Here is an 11,536-nt window from a genome sequence, read left to right on the forward strand (position 1 = left end):
AGACACGAAAAAAATCATCTGAAGTTAACGTGTAAAATATTATTATCAGCATTTCTTTTATGTTTTCTCTTTGTNTATAGTCATTATTACTACCTAACTAATGTTTTTTTACGTATAGCATTTGCGAACCAAAAAAAAAATATAGGGTAGATTAAACTTGATTATACTTTTATCAGTCATATTGAATATTTTTTTTATGTTTACTACCCGCTCTTATGTTATAACGACATAAAACGAGATAAAACTTACCAAATTCAAAATAAATCACTCGAAAACTCGCCACCACAACAAAACAAAACTAACAAGCAAACAAATTAACAAACAAGCGAGCGAATCACGACATTGGCTCTGGTCGGATTCATTCACTCATTCAACGCGCCGAACATGACCGATAACAGCGCGGAAACTCCCGAATGCACATTCGGTTTCGGTCGTAGTTTCGGCAAGTTTGCCGCCGAAAACGAAACTAAACCGAAACTCGTGTTTTTACCGAAACTCAACCGAAAACGAAACCGAAACCGAATATTCGGTCGGACACTACACTATAGAAATCAATTGTTACACAATCTTATGCAACCATTTGGGGTTTGAAGAGTTAAATTGTGGGTCTCACGCCCGTTTTCACCATCAATCACTAATTTTTAAGTGACCCCTATGATAACACCTAATATGATTCTTTTCGGGAATACCGGGAGAGCATGCGTGCTGACTCACCTAACCTGTACCACAGACTGGTTTTTCAGATCTACTCTCAAGTAGGATATATGAAAGTTTTCATAGGGATCACTTAAAAATTAGGGATTCATGGTTAAAACGGACATCAGACAAATGACACGTAATAACGAACAAGTCTATTAAATTTTACATTAACCACACTTTTGTCGAACCCTCAAAATGTCAACGTCTTTCAGGTATTCCAAAATGAACCGTAAGAAGACTTCGGAGATAAAAAAATGTCCCGGCTGCGACAAACCATTCGCTGAGATGTTTCAACTGCGTTACCACATAAGAAGACAGCACTTCAACTTGAAAGCCAAGCTGCCTTACTGCAATCAGAAGAAAGTGAACCAGGTGTGGTTCGAACGAGTGCACAACTCGAATAATGTAATGGAGATACGGAAAACTGGACCAAATACACTGGTTATGAGGAAGCTCGATGAAAATACAGCGATTAAAGTTGCCGAGCAGAACACTGAGGTACATATTATTTAATCCTACTAATATTATAAACTAGCTGACCCGGCGAACTTTGTTCCGCCTTAATGGCAATAAATAACGGGATAAAAAGTATCCTATGTCCTTCTCCTGGCTCTAAACTACCTCCCTGACAATTTTCAGCTAAATCGGTTCAGCCGTTCTTGAGTTATAAGCGAAGTAACTAACACGACTTTCTTTTATATATGTTACGGCTAAAGATAGTTGTGAACATAAACTTAAGATTAGCCGGCTAAACTTAAGTTTGTCTTCGAGAAGCAGCTAAAGTTCGATAACATGTTAGTTTGCGTCGTGATATTCCATCTTTAGCCGACTAATGTGCACATTAGCCAAAACGAAACGGCTAAAAATGTATTTGATGGGCGCGCCAGGCCAGCGGAGGGCTTGAGGGGGCGGTGGGGAGACAACGCGCGCGCAGTTTTATTTTGTAATTTTAAATACCTACAGAAGATTCTGTAATGACCAAGTGGTTCCTTATTATTTTATTTTAATGATTAGGTAGATATTGTTTTAAGTAATTAATATTTTGTTATTGTAATAATTGTAATTTTGAATACCTACATAGGTACATAAAAGTATGTGTAATGAAAGTGATTATTTCTTAATAAAGTTTTCGTGTCAAAATAGTAAACATTATTACATTGTTTCCTTTTCCATTTCCTTCTACATTTTTAGCCAGGGGTCTGCGGTTACACTTAAGTTTAGCCGGCTAAAGATAGAAGAAACTAACATTAACACCTCGTCGAAGATAAACTTAAGTTTAGCCGGCTAATCTTAAGTTTATTTTCACACCTATCTTTAGCCGTAACATATATATAGATAGATGCGAAAGTTTAAATGGATGTCTGGATGTTAACATGTTTGTTACTCTTTCACGCAAAAACTACTGAACGGATTTTGATTAAACTTTGCAGTATTATAGTTTACTAGCTTTCCGCCCGCGGCTTCGCCCGCGTGGAATTTTGTCTGTCACAGAAAAACTTTATCGCGCGCGTCCCTGTTTCAAAAACCGGGATAAAAACTATCCTATGTTCTTTCCCGGGACTCAAACTATCTCTATGCCAAATTTCATCAAAATCGGTTGCGAGGTTTAAGCGGGAAAGCGTAACAGACAGACAGACAGACAGACAGAGTTACTTTCGCATTTATAATATTAGTTGGGATAATAACCCAGAATAACATATAGGCTATAAATTTATTTATGACAATCTGTGACAAACTAAATTTCATGCGGGTGAAGCCGCGGGCAAAAGCTAGTACAATACAATGTTTAGTCTTACATTTTATTCTTTTCAAAGTAAAATTTCTTAGTTTGGACTATTATTAAATTTAGTGCTTACGAATCGATTTGTGTTGTTCAATCTGTTGCCTTTAATGGTGCGTCCACACTGGGCGAACGGGCTCGCGCGGCAAACTCGACATCCTGCTTACTCAAGAGCAGGGTGAGCAGGATGACCAGCGTGCCGCGCGAGCCCATTCGCCCAGTGTGGACGCACCATAAGGCAAATACACTGTTAGGAAGGTTAAATACATTTACATCCATTGTCTGTTAGTTACTCATAGTTAAAATAAAATAAAATAAAATAGTTCAGATGATTACACATCAACAACATGTGTTAATCTTATGTATTTGTAACACGTCAGATATTGCGCGCAAAATATGCGTAGCCTAATATGCTGTTGACCGTATAAGGTTTGCTTAGTTTGGGACTAAATGGCACAGTTGAAGAGTTTCATGCCCGTTTTCACCACCAATCTCTAATTTGTATGTAAAATGAAATCAAAATTACTGTTATGTGTTACCATAGCGGTCACTTAAAAAATTAGGGATTGATGGTGAAAACTGGCATAAGGATATTCAAATTTAGGGACTTCCCACACTTGCGTCTTTCGAGAGTCAGCGCGCGCGCATTGTCGATTCGGCGCCAATGCTGAACGCTGCTGGCGTCGCGTTATTTAGTTTAAAAAGAGTTGGTACGCCGCGTCGACGCTACTTAGCTTTGGCGCTATCGAGACTACGACGTTCGAAAAACGCTAGGGTGTAGGAGGCCTAATTTTTACTCTCACTGACGAGACGCTTGTGCCGTATCTGCCCTTTTTGCTAAGATTCCTAAGCGCTAGACCTATAGTACTTAAGGTCCTATGTCCCCTAGATGGGGCAGAGGGCGTCCACAACAGTCCTCCATCGCGTTCGGTCTTGAGCTTCGCGTTTGATCTCGCTCCAAGTCTTGCCGATCTTCTTCGCCTCGTCTGCCACAGTACGCCGCCAAGTTTGCTTGGGGCGACCACGTTTGCGTTTTATAGTCTGGTCTGCGAGCACGTAGAATTTTGTCCAATGACCCCAAGCTACCCATCCTTATCCCTCGCATTTATATTGCTATCGCGACTGTGCAATGGGCGCCCGCAGTGAGTGTGCGAGCGCGACACCAACATAATTACGCGCGAGCGATATGGTGGATATGATTGGGGTCATTGGACAAAATTCTACGTGCTTACAGACCGGGCTTTAGTAGTATAGTTTTATTAGTATAGTAAACAACTTGAACTTGAATTCTCAGGAGATCGACCTTACCCACATTTACCCGACCGGCGAGATGGTGGGCAAAGTGGAGTGCAAAATATGCCAAAAGGAATACGAGAGGAAAAGCATAAAGAAACACATGGAAGAGGTACATTACAACAAACGGAAACACCACTGCAATAACTGTGACTCAACTTTTAAACGGTTGTATCAATTTCTGAAGCATGTCTGTACTAAGCAGAGGCCTCCGAGGGGTGTGAAGCAGGTTGGTATTATTCTTCATCTCTTTTGGGTTACGATTTCGACTAAAGCCCGGTCGTCGAGCAGATAGAATTTCGTACCAGTGGCGGATTTACAGATTGGGGGATGTTGGATCTTATTTGACTGGCCTGACGAACCAATGTTCGCCTACGAATAGATACGTCAATTATATTCGTATCCGAAAAACGTTTACGTACGTACATACGTTGTACTTTGTGTGTATGTAAAAAATAATTATGAACTAAATCTGCCGCCCTAGGCTTCAGCCTACTCAGCCTGCTGGTAAATCCGCCACTGTTTCGTACAATGACCCCAAACTACTCATCCTTATCGCTCGCGCGTAATTATATTGCTGTCCGACTGTGCGATGGGCGGCCGCAGTGAGTGTGCGAGCGTGACAGCTATAATTACGCGCGAGCAATAAGGATGGGTAGCTTAGGGTCATTGTACGAAATTCTATCTGCTCGGCGACCGGACTTTACAACCCGATCTGCTAACTGCGCACCTCGCTGGAATGCGACTCTCCCTTGCAATCACCCGCACTCCTCCCCGCGTTTGCCCCGTCCGTACCAGTGTCAATGTGACGTCACCGCTGCCAGATGCGCAGTTAACTCGATAGGGTTGTACAATTTCGCCTATATCACGTAAGTAGCTTTTACGATTTTGCCAATGTCACGTGTGCGTGTGCAGTATTGATAGTAAGTTTATTTTAAAAAATCTTACAAAAAATTTATCGATTTTTTATCTAAGAAGTGGGTATCCTTCCGTTTGGCCAAATTACTTTTCGCCAAATTTCACTTCGCAAACAACTTATCGCCAAAGTTTCATTTCCCAAATAAACTTTTAGCAACTGTACTTTTCGCAACTAATTCATTTGGTCAAATTAACATTTGGCCAAATTTTACTTGGCAAATGTTTATATAGCAAATGTTTTATTTTGCCAAATATTATATCCCAAATAATTTGCTTGGTCAAATTGACACTTCACATACTTACGAGTACCCACCGTTACCCACAAATCAAAGCATAAGGCACATGGTCATGGTTTTCACAATAATTTTATGTAAAACAGAGAGATTGCAGAAAATAGTATGGTTGCAAAAAGTAGGTATTGTAGAAAATAGTAGGTTAGGTTAGGTTAGAACAGTGACCCTTAATGCGCGAAGGCGAGCGAAGCGTGCCGCGGCAGCGGCCGCCGAGCGCTAGAATCATCTCTATTGTTAATGAATCATTTGGAAATTTCGATAAAAAGAATGAAATATGAAAAATTATTTAGAAAAAAAATTATATTAACTACCCACTAAACAAAATAATAACCACAAGCTAATTTATATTCCATTCTATGCACCAATCAAATTGTTTTGTAAATAGTTTATCGTGAAATATTTTTGCCAAATGAAACATTTGGCAAAACATACTTTGCCAAACTATAATTTGCTAAACAATAATATGCCAAAAACGACATTTGCGAATTAAAAGTTTGCAATAAGTTGTTTTGCCAAATGAGAATTTGCCAAATGAAAATTTGCGAAACGTTGTTTGCGATGTGATAATTTGGGAAACGTTTTTTGGCCAAACATGAGTAATCCCTAAGAAGTGGTATTTTTTCACCAGTCTTATATTACGATCGTTTTCCATCAAAGCGGAGATGCGAAGAAGATTCCGTTAGTCTGAACTCTGAATTAACTGATTAATATACTCTAAAGCTGAGTTTTTTACAATTCTCAGTACCACCAACCGATATAATAATATTGTCTCAAAGTGGTGGTAGTAGTGCAAAGTAGGGTGAAAGTACCAGTAGTAGACCATTTAACTACACTGACAATTTTTCTGAGTCTCTTACCACCCCTTTTTAGGCATGCAGCGCCCACAAAGGGGCGTTATCGCCCACTTTGGGAAAGGCTGATTTATGCGATTGTTAGGGCAAAAAAATAATGAGACATGTATAGGCTCCTTAAGAGCATTTGACGATTTGTAAGTACATATTACTAATCTAAACAAATAAAGATAACTTTGATTTGATTTTGTATCTTACTTTCACCTTATATTATTATTAGGAAGTGTATTTTGAATTTAAGTAATTTTGTTATTTATTCACAGCATTGACTGTAAATAACAATAATTCTTTATTTGTAGACTACGGAAGGGTCAGAAGAATAGTAAGTTACATACTACACTACAAACTTACTTATTTTCTTTAGAATTATCTTCTTAACCTACTTCTAATTACTGTGAAGGACTGCTTTCTATGTGCCTGATATGTATGAAACCCTGTAGTCAACAGACTTTAGTCGGCCGATAGTTTGGTCGGGCTGTTAATTTATGGACATGTATGGAAGTGCGCACATTACACCGATTTGGTATCGGCCGACTAATGCTGGATTTCTATATTCAATCTTAATCAAATTGGACGGATTTGGATTGTCAACTGTCAAATTTTAAAATGTTTTTGGCCAAAATATCTGCGGTTTTTGATGTTTTTACATTTTTATATGGTTTATAAGACTATTTAAACAATATTAAAGTGTAAATGCGTCGAACATTTTGGAAATATAATCTAAAACTGAATTCAATTTGACAGTTGTAATCCGGATTTGGACAAGGATTGAATATAGGAATCGGGCGTAAAAGTCAGGTCTGCGGCGAAATTAGATTATTATGTTTTTCATTGAAATGTATATTTATAATTTATATTCGTCCAATCACGATTCGCTTTGTGTGTGTAGATAATAAACAATGTGCTACCTTTTTTTATTTTTGGCGTTCATAAGTGCCAAAATATTGATCTAAACTGATTTTTTTTTATTTGTTTTGTGTAGTTGGGACAATAATTTACCTGCTTAATACGATTGTATTTGTTTAAAAAAGTACGTTTATTAATATTACAGGTCAGCGACGACATAATAATAGCCAGTTTCCAGAGCTTAGCCACGTTCCATGCATGACCAAACGACGAGTTGGCTGGTTAAAGGACGTAGCACACTTATCAACCCGGAAAGGGATCGTAACCGTATCAACTCGAGGCAGTCAGTATTCTTTGTATGAAACTCCATACTGCAACGAACATTCATCCGCACCGTGACGTAAAGCCTCGCGCGGAAGGCGATGACAGCTCGCGAAAGGCGTTGTTCCATTTCTGAGTTGATAATTCTGCTATGACCTGAAGTCAACTTTACTCTGTAGAAATATGAAAAACCTTCGGGGCTGGTAAGAATTAGATATTTGAGATATTTTATATGTAAATGTTGATATTTATGGGCATAATAATAGGTATGTAATAAACAAATAGTTAAATCGTAAAACCTATAAATCAAATTACAATGTTTTTACATAATATTATTTTACATTTAAGTAGCTCAAAAATGAACACCCTGTATAGAATACATAGTACACACATACATAGTAATAACATCACAAATTAATATACATCACATTTATTTTACACAATTCTATCCAATGAATAAGCGTCTCGCGCATTTTACTCGACTGCACCAAAAGGAAGATTATGTTTTCAAGTGTATTATATTTTTTTGAAAGTTTTAGCATAAACTTCATTTGGGTTTAAGTTTGTGAAGCGTCATTAGATTCGTCTCAATTTACGTAGTTTTTATTTTATTTTATAATGTGTTTCTGAAGGTTAAAATTAGCGTTTAAAAGGATGTGTGCCTTGTTTAATGGTGTTAACTAACATTTTTAACCTCTGTGCCTTCCAACTTTATTTCCACAGTGTTTATAATTGGACTAGTCCTAAAAATTACTTAAAACATAAAGTATGAGACACCCTGTATAGATGTAGACCCTTTCTATTATCATATCCATTTTCAAAAATCACAATATTGTGTTGGTTTTTACAAGCTTTTATTTAACTTGTAATGTTAAATTTTAATATTTTAGGTAAAATGCCACTTTCTGACAAGCGATTGAGCTGAAATTTTGCATACACATGTAATTCGGATGACAATGCAATGTTATGATAGCATGGAGCTGGTCTCATGATGAAGCCGAAAGGTGGCCATAGGAATTTTATTCTTTTAAGAGCATTTAAATAAAAGCTTGTCTTAAAAAAGGTTTTTAAAAGATATATATATGTGAAATTCTTTGTTGTTTAAAAGACTGATTGCATATTGCTGTTGCTGTTTTAGTGATAAAATCTTTTTATTCCATATCCGCCCTGCTACTAATGATTTGCCTTAGAATGTTAAGTGTGCACAATTTTGTTATTTATTTTTATTATAGTGTAAATAAGACCTCAAATATATGTTTAAGTCACACATGAATGTTTTGCCTATCTAAAATTGTAATTTGTAAAAATTTGGGATGTGTATAAGTGCCTGGAAAAGGCCTGTGTACTAGATAGACTATTTGAATTTGTAAATAACAACCTAAGTTGTAATAGACAGACAGGTCTATTAAGCAGTCTACATACCAAACCCGCCGACATGAGTCGTAAATTTTTTGTCTGCGTGTATAGTTTCCTTGTTGATTTGCCTAGACAAGATAATTATTAAATTTTTCTTACCGTTCGCAGAGAGAGTTCGCATCTCTCAAACTAACTTATAACTAACTTGATAAAATCGAACTGCCTAAGTCACGACCGTGTGCGTTGCCACCTTAGGCAGTAAAATTTAGTTAAAAGATAATCTATTGTTTTTGGGACACCCTGTATGTGGCTAGCATGTCTGTCCCTGATACATTGTCCCTTCAGGAATGAGGGTACAGTCAGCCTCCGTGGTTGAGGATTCCGGGTGAAGCTCGCTTCCACCTTCGGCCTGATCGTCACTTACCATCAGGTGAGATACAGGCCAAGAGCTTCCTCGTTGTGGATAAAAATAAAAAGAGAATTTCAATGTTTTCTTCCGTTATTGGGATATTAACATCTCAAGTTATAAAACATGGAATTGTTGTATTTATATTATAATTCATATTAATAGTTGGTAAATCACTTACTTCTGTTTTTTACACTTCACGTAACTTATAAATAAATAATAAAATAAAAAGCTTTTATTTCCACAAGTTTACAATTTTATAAATTAAGTTAGAAGCATTTGTCTTCACTCTTGTGGCACCCCTGTATGGGCAAAAGCCTCCTCCATTCCGCTCCATTTCTTCCTGTCCTGGGCTAGGTCGAGCCAATTTTCTCCCGCTACTCTCATTAATCATCAGCCCACCTTTCTTTGGGTCTCCCAACATTCCTCTTCCCCTTCGGTCCCTTCCATTCTGTTGATGTTATAGTCCATCTTCTATCTTTGTACCTTGCTAGGTGTCCAGCCCACTGCCATTTTAGTTTTAAAGCTTTTTGGAGGGCATCTGTTAGTTTTGTTTGTTGTCTAATTTTGTTGTTTCTGATTTTTTGAATTTTTCTTATTTTCAGAATGCTCCTCTCCATCGCATGTTGACATGATTCTATTTTTGCTCTATTTTTGGTCTGGTACACCCAAGTTTGGTTCACGTAACTTAAGCGTTTTTAATTATCAGGATCAATAGACAGTATTATATTTTTAATATCACCGTTTTCTTCAACCGGCACCTCAGTTTGAGGCGAAACGGGGTTTGTTAGGGCAGAGTTGGACGATGAATAGTAAGAATTCACATGTTGATCGATAGGGGAAGTATAACAGCTTGGATGGCTATGGGGCGTTGAAGTACTCGGTGAAGGTAGAAACAAGTCAGCTCTGTAACCAGTTTCGGCTTCAAAAATCATGTTGTTTATCCGATGTTTTACGATTGCTTTGGTCGTTTTCTCGAACTTTCTAAGTTGGGTTGCTATGTATTCACCGAACAGTTCGTCCTCATCTCTTAGTTTTGATTCATTTCTTTGTTGACCAACTGTTTTTATTAAATTTATTGCTTCTGAAATCTCATTATTTGGTTTACAACGTTTATTTGCTCGAGGAATGTGTGACGTTTGAGATGAACTATTTTCTGTGATGTAGCCATTGTCGTTAGATGTTGTTTCCTAAAATTAAAATAATACTCGTAAGCATTCAATTATTTATAGAAAAAAAGAATATTCATTTTTTTTACAGTGAATTGGTACAAATTTTTATAATTGGGTAAGAAAAAAAATTCATTTTTTTTCCACCTGATAAGATAAATAAAAATTATATTGTCATTGCCGAAATTGGGTACATTTACCTTATTTTTAAAAATTCACTTACCGAATCATTCGTCCCAGCTGGTTTATTTTTAGTGAGCAAAAAATTGAAATATTTGTATGCAAACCATTTGCTTTTATAAACACAATCTGTACTGGCCCCAGTCTTTCTTGATTTAACAGTTTTTTTTCTTTCTCTGTAATATTGGCTGGTTAGATTTTTTATTTTTCGCTCCACTTCTGTTACATTTGTTTTTAAAATTATTGCAATTTCGTTCCATGCCTCGTACCGTTTTGGCCGACTTTTGTGATCACTGTGGTTGGGGTTCCATAGCAGTTCTTTTTCTTGGTATAATTGTATTAATTTTAGAGTGACTTCTTCGTCCCATTCCATTTGTGCATTTTGTGATTCCGTGGATTCCATTGTTGCAACACAAAAACAATTTCACAAACAAACAAGCCGAATCGAATCCAAAATGACACTGACAGTGACAAATGAAATGTCAGTGTCAATTAGTTCCGATTTTCGCCACGAGAATCGGCAAGTCGCAGACATGGCCGCCGACATCTAGCCACAAGTAGAGATGGGTAGTGGGTAAAAACCCATTTCACCTGATTGGTTAAAACTGGGTGATTTGGGTAAAAACCCGGTTTTTACCCATTACCACCCATTCTGGTGGGTGAAAACAAAAATAGCGTTTTTTTAAAGTGAGAAGTGGTATTTGTTGCTAAGGGGGCGTTCTAGTGTTACGTAATGCAATCTGGGGGGAGAGGAGGTCTTGAAAAACGTTACAATGCGTTACAGTGGCGGAAGGGCGGTTCGATTTCAAGTTTTTAAGCAGAAGTACTTTTTAGTTGGTGTTGTTATTTGTAACTTTATACCGTAATGTCATCAAAGAGAGAGTTTGGCATCTCCCCCCCTCCATGTCCTTGCCATGATCACAAATTATTGTGTTCCTACTAAATTTCTTCTAAATCGGTTCAACGATTCTTGAAATAACACCATTTTATAAAATAATTGGTCACATCATCATAACGTGATCAATTTTACGATTTGGCCACGATATAAATGCATATTAGTGTTAAATTTGACTTATTACTTATTAATCAATAAACTTAAATGAGAAAAATTCAATAAAAATAAAGAAAAGATACCAATTGAAATAATTATAAAATTATTTGTTTTCACCCGGTGTAAACACCCACGGGTGGAATGAAACGGGTTTTTATTGGGTTTTTACCCTCATGTGGGTTTTACCCTTTTGTACCCTTTGCACCACCGGCCTGCACCACTGGTGGTGCAAAGGGTATTTTTAAATCCCTCTTGCACCACCAACAAATAGTGCTGTGCTACCATCGTGTGTAAAACTAGTAGTAGACTGTAAAATACTTAATAATTTAATTGTTATAAATAAATCAAAACCTACCTAAAAGTTTTAATTTGT

The 11,536-nt window shown here is 37.1% G+C and overlaps 2 protein-coding genes across 3 annotated transcripts; one reads left to right on the forward strand and one right to left on the reverse strand.

The window, feature by feature from the left end:
- The first annotated feature begins 881 nt into the window (after positions 1-881).
- LOC114357659 (zinc finger protein 568-like) lies at positions 882-8,327 on the forward strand. Its single transcript, XM_028311385.1, has 3 exons — positions 882-1,197; positions 3,774-4,001; positions 6,886-8,327. The coding sequence occupies exons 1-3, from the start codon at positions 895-897 to the stop codon at positions 6,940-6,942; spliced, it is 588 nt and encodes a 195-aa protein (XP_028167186.1). The 5' UTR covers positions 882-894; the 3' UTR covers positions 6,943-8,327.
- Positions 7,528-10,668, reverse strand: LOC114357658 (uncharacterized). Of its 2 annotated transcripts, XM_028311384.1 has the most exons (3): positions 10,156-10,668; positions 9,451-9,953; positions 7,528-8,968 (listed from the first exon to the last, which is right to left on the reverse strand). In XM_028311384.1, exons 1-2 carry the CDS (start codon positions 10,513-10,515, stop codon positions 9,462-9,464), a joined length of 852 nt encoding a protein of 283 aa, XP_028167185.1. In that variant the 5' UTR covers positions 10,516-10,668; the 3' UTR covers positions 7,528-8,968; positions 9,451-9,461. The 2 variants fall into 2 exon arrangements, with proteins under 2 accessions (XP_028167185.1, XP_028167183.1); XM_028311382.1 differs by lacking the exon at positions 7,528-8,968 and having other exon boundaries at positions 9,120-9,953.
- Positions 10,669-11,536: the final 868 nt, after the last annotated feature.

This window comes from Ostrinia furnacalis, unplaced genomic scaffold (genome assembly GCF_004193835.3).
Source record: "Ostrinia furnacalis isolate ACB-3 unplaced genomic scaffold, ASM419383v2 OfSCF3317, whole genome shotgun sequence".
Lineage (NCBI taxonomy): Eukaryota > Metazoa > Arthropoda > Insecta > Lepidoptera > Crambidae > Ostrinia > Ostrinia furnacalis.

Excerpts from the sequence above, each read along its gene's own strand:
- LOC114357659 (XM_028311385.1), top strand. The coding sequence starts at position 895 with ATGTCAACGTCTTTCAGGTATTCCAAAATGAACCGTAAGAAGACTTCG. Across the intron at positions 1,198-3,773 it reads TTGCCGAGCAGAACACTGAG|GAGATCGACCTTACCCACAT; the intron begins GTACATATTATT and ends TTGAATTCTCAG. Across the intron at positions 4,002-6,885 it reads CTCCGAGGGGTGTGAAGCAG|GTCAGCGACGACATAATAAT; the intron begins GTTGGTATTATT and ends TTAATATTACAG.
- LOC114357658 (XM_028311384.1), bottom strand. The coding sequence starts at position 10,515 with ATGGAATCCACGGAATCACAAAATGCACAAATGGAATGGGACGAAGAA. Across the intron at positions 9,954-10,155 it reads CAGCTGGGACGAATGATTCG|GAAACAACATCTAACGACAA; the intron begins GTAAGTGAATTT and ends TTTTAATTTTAG.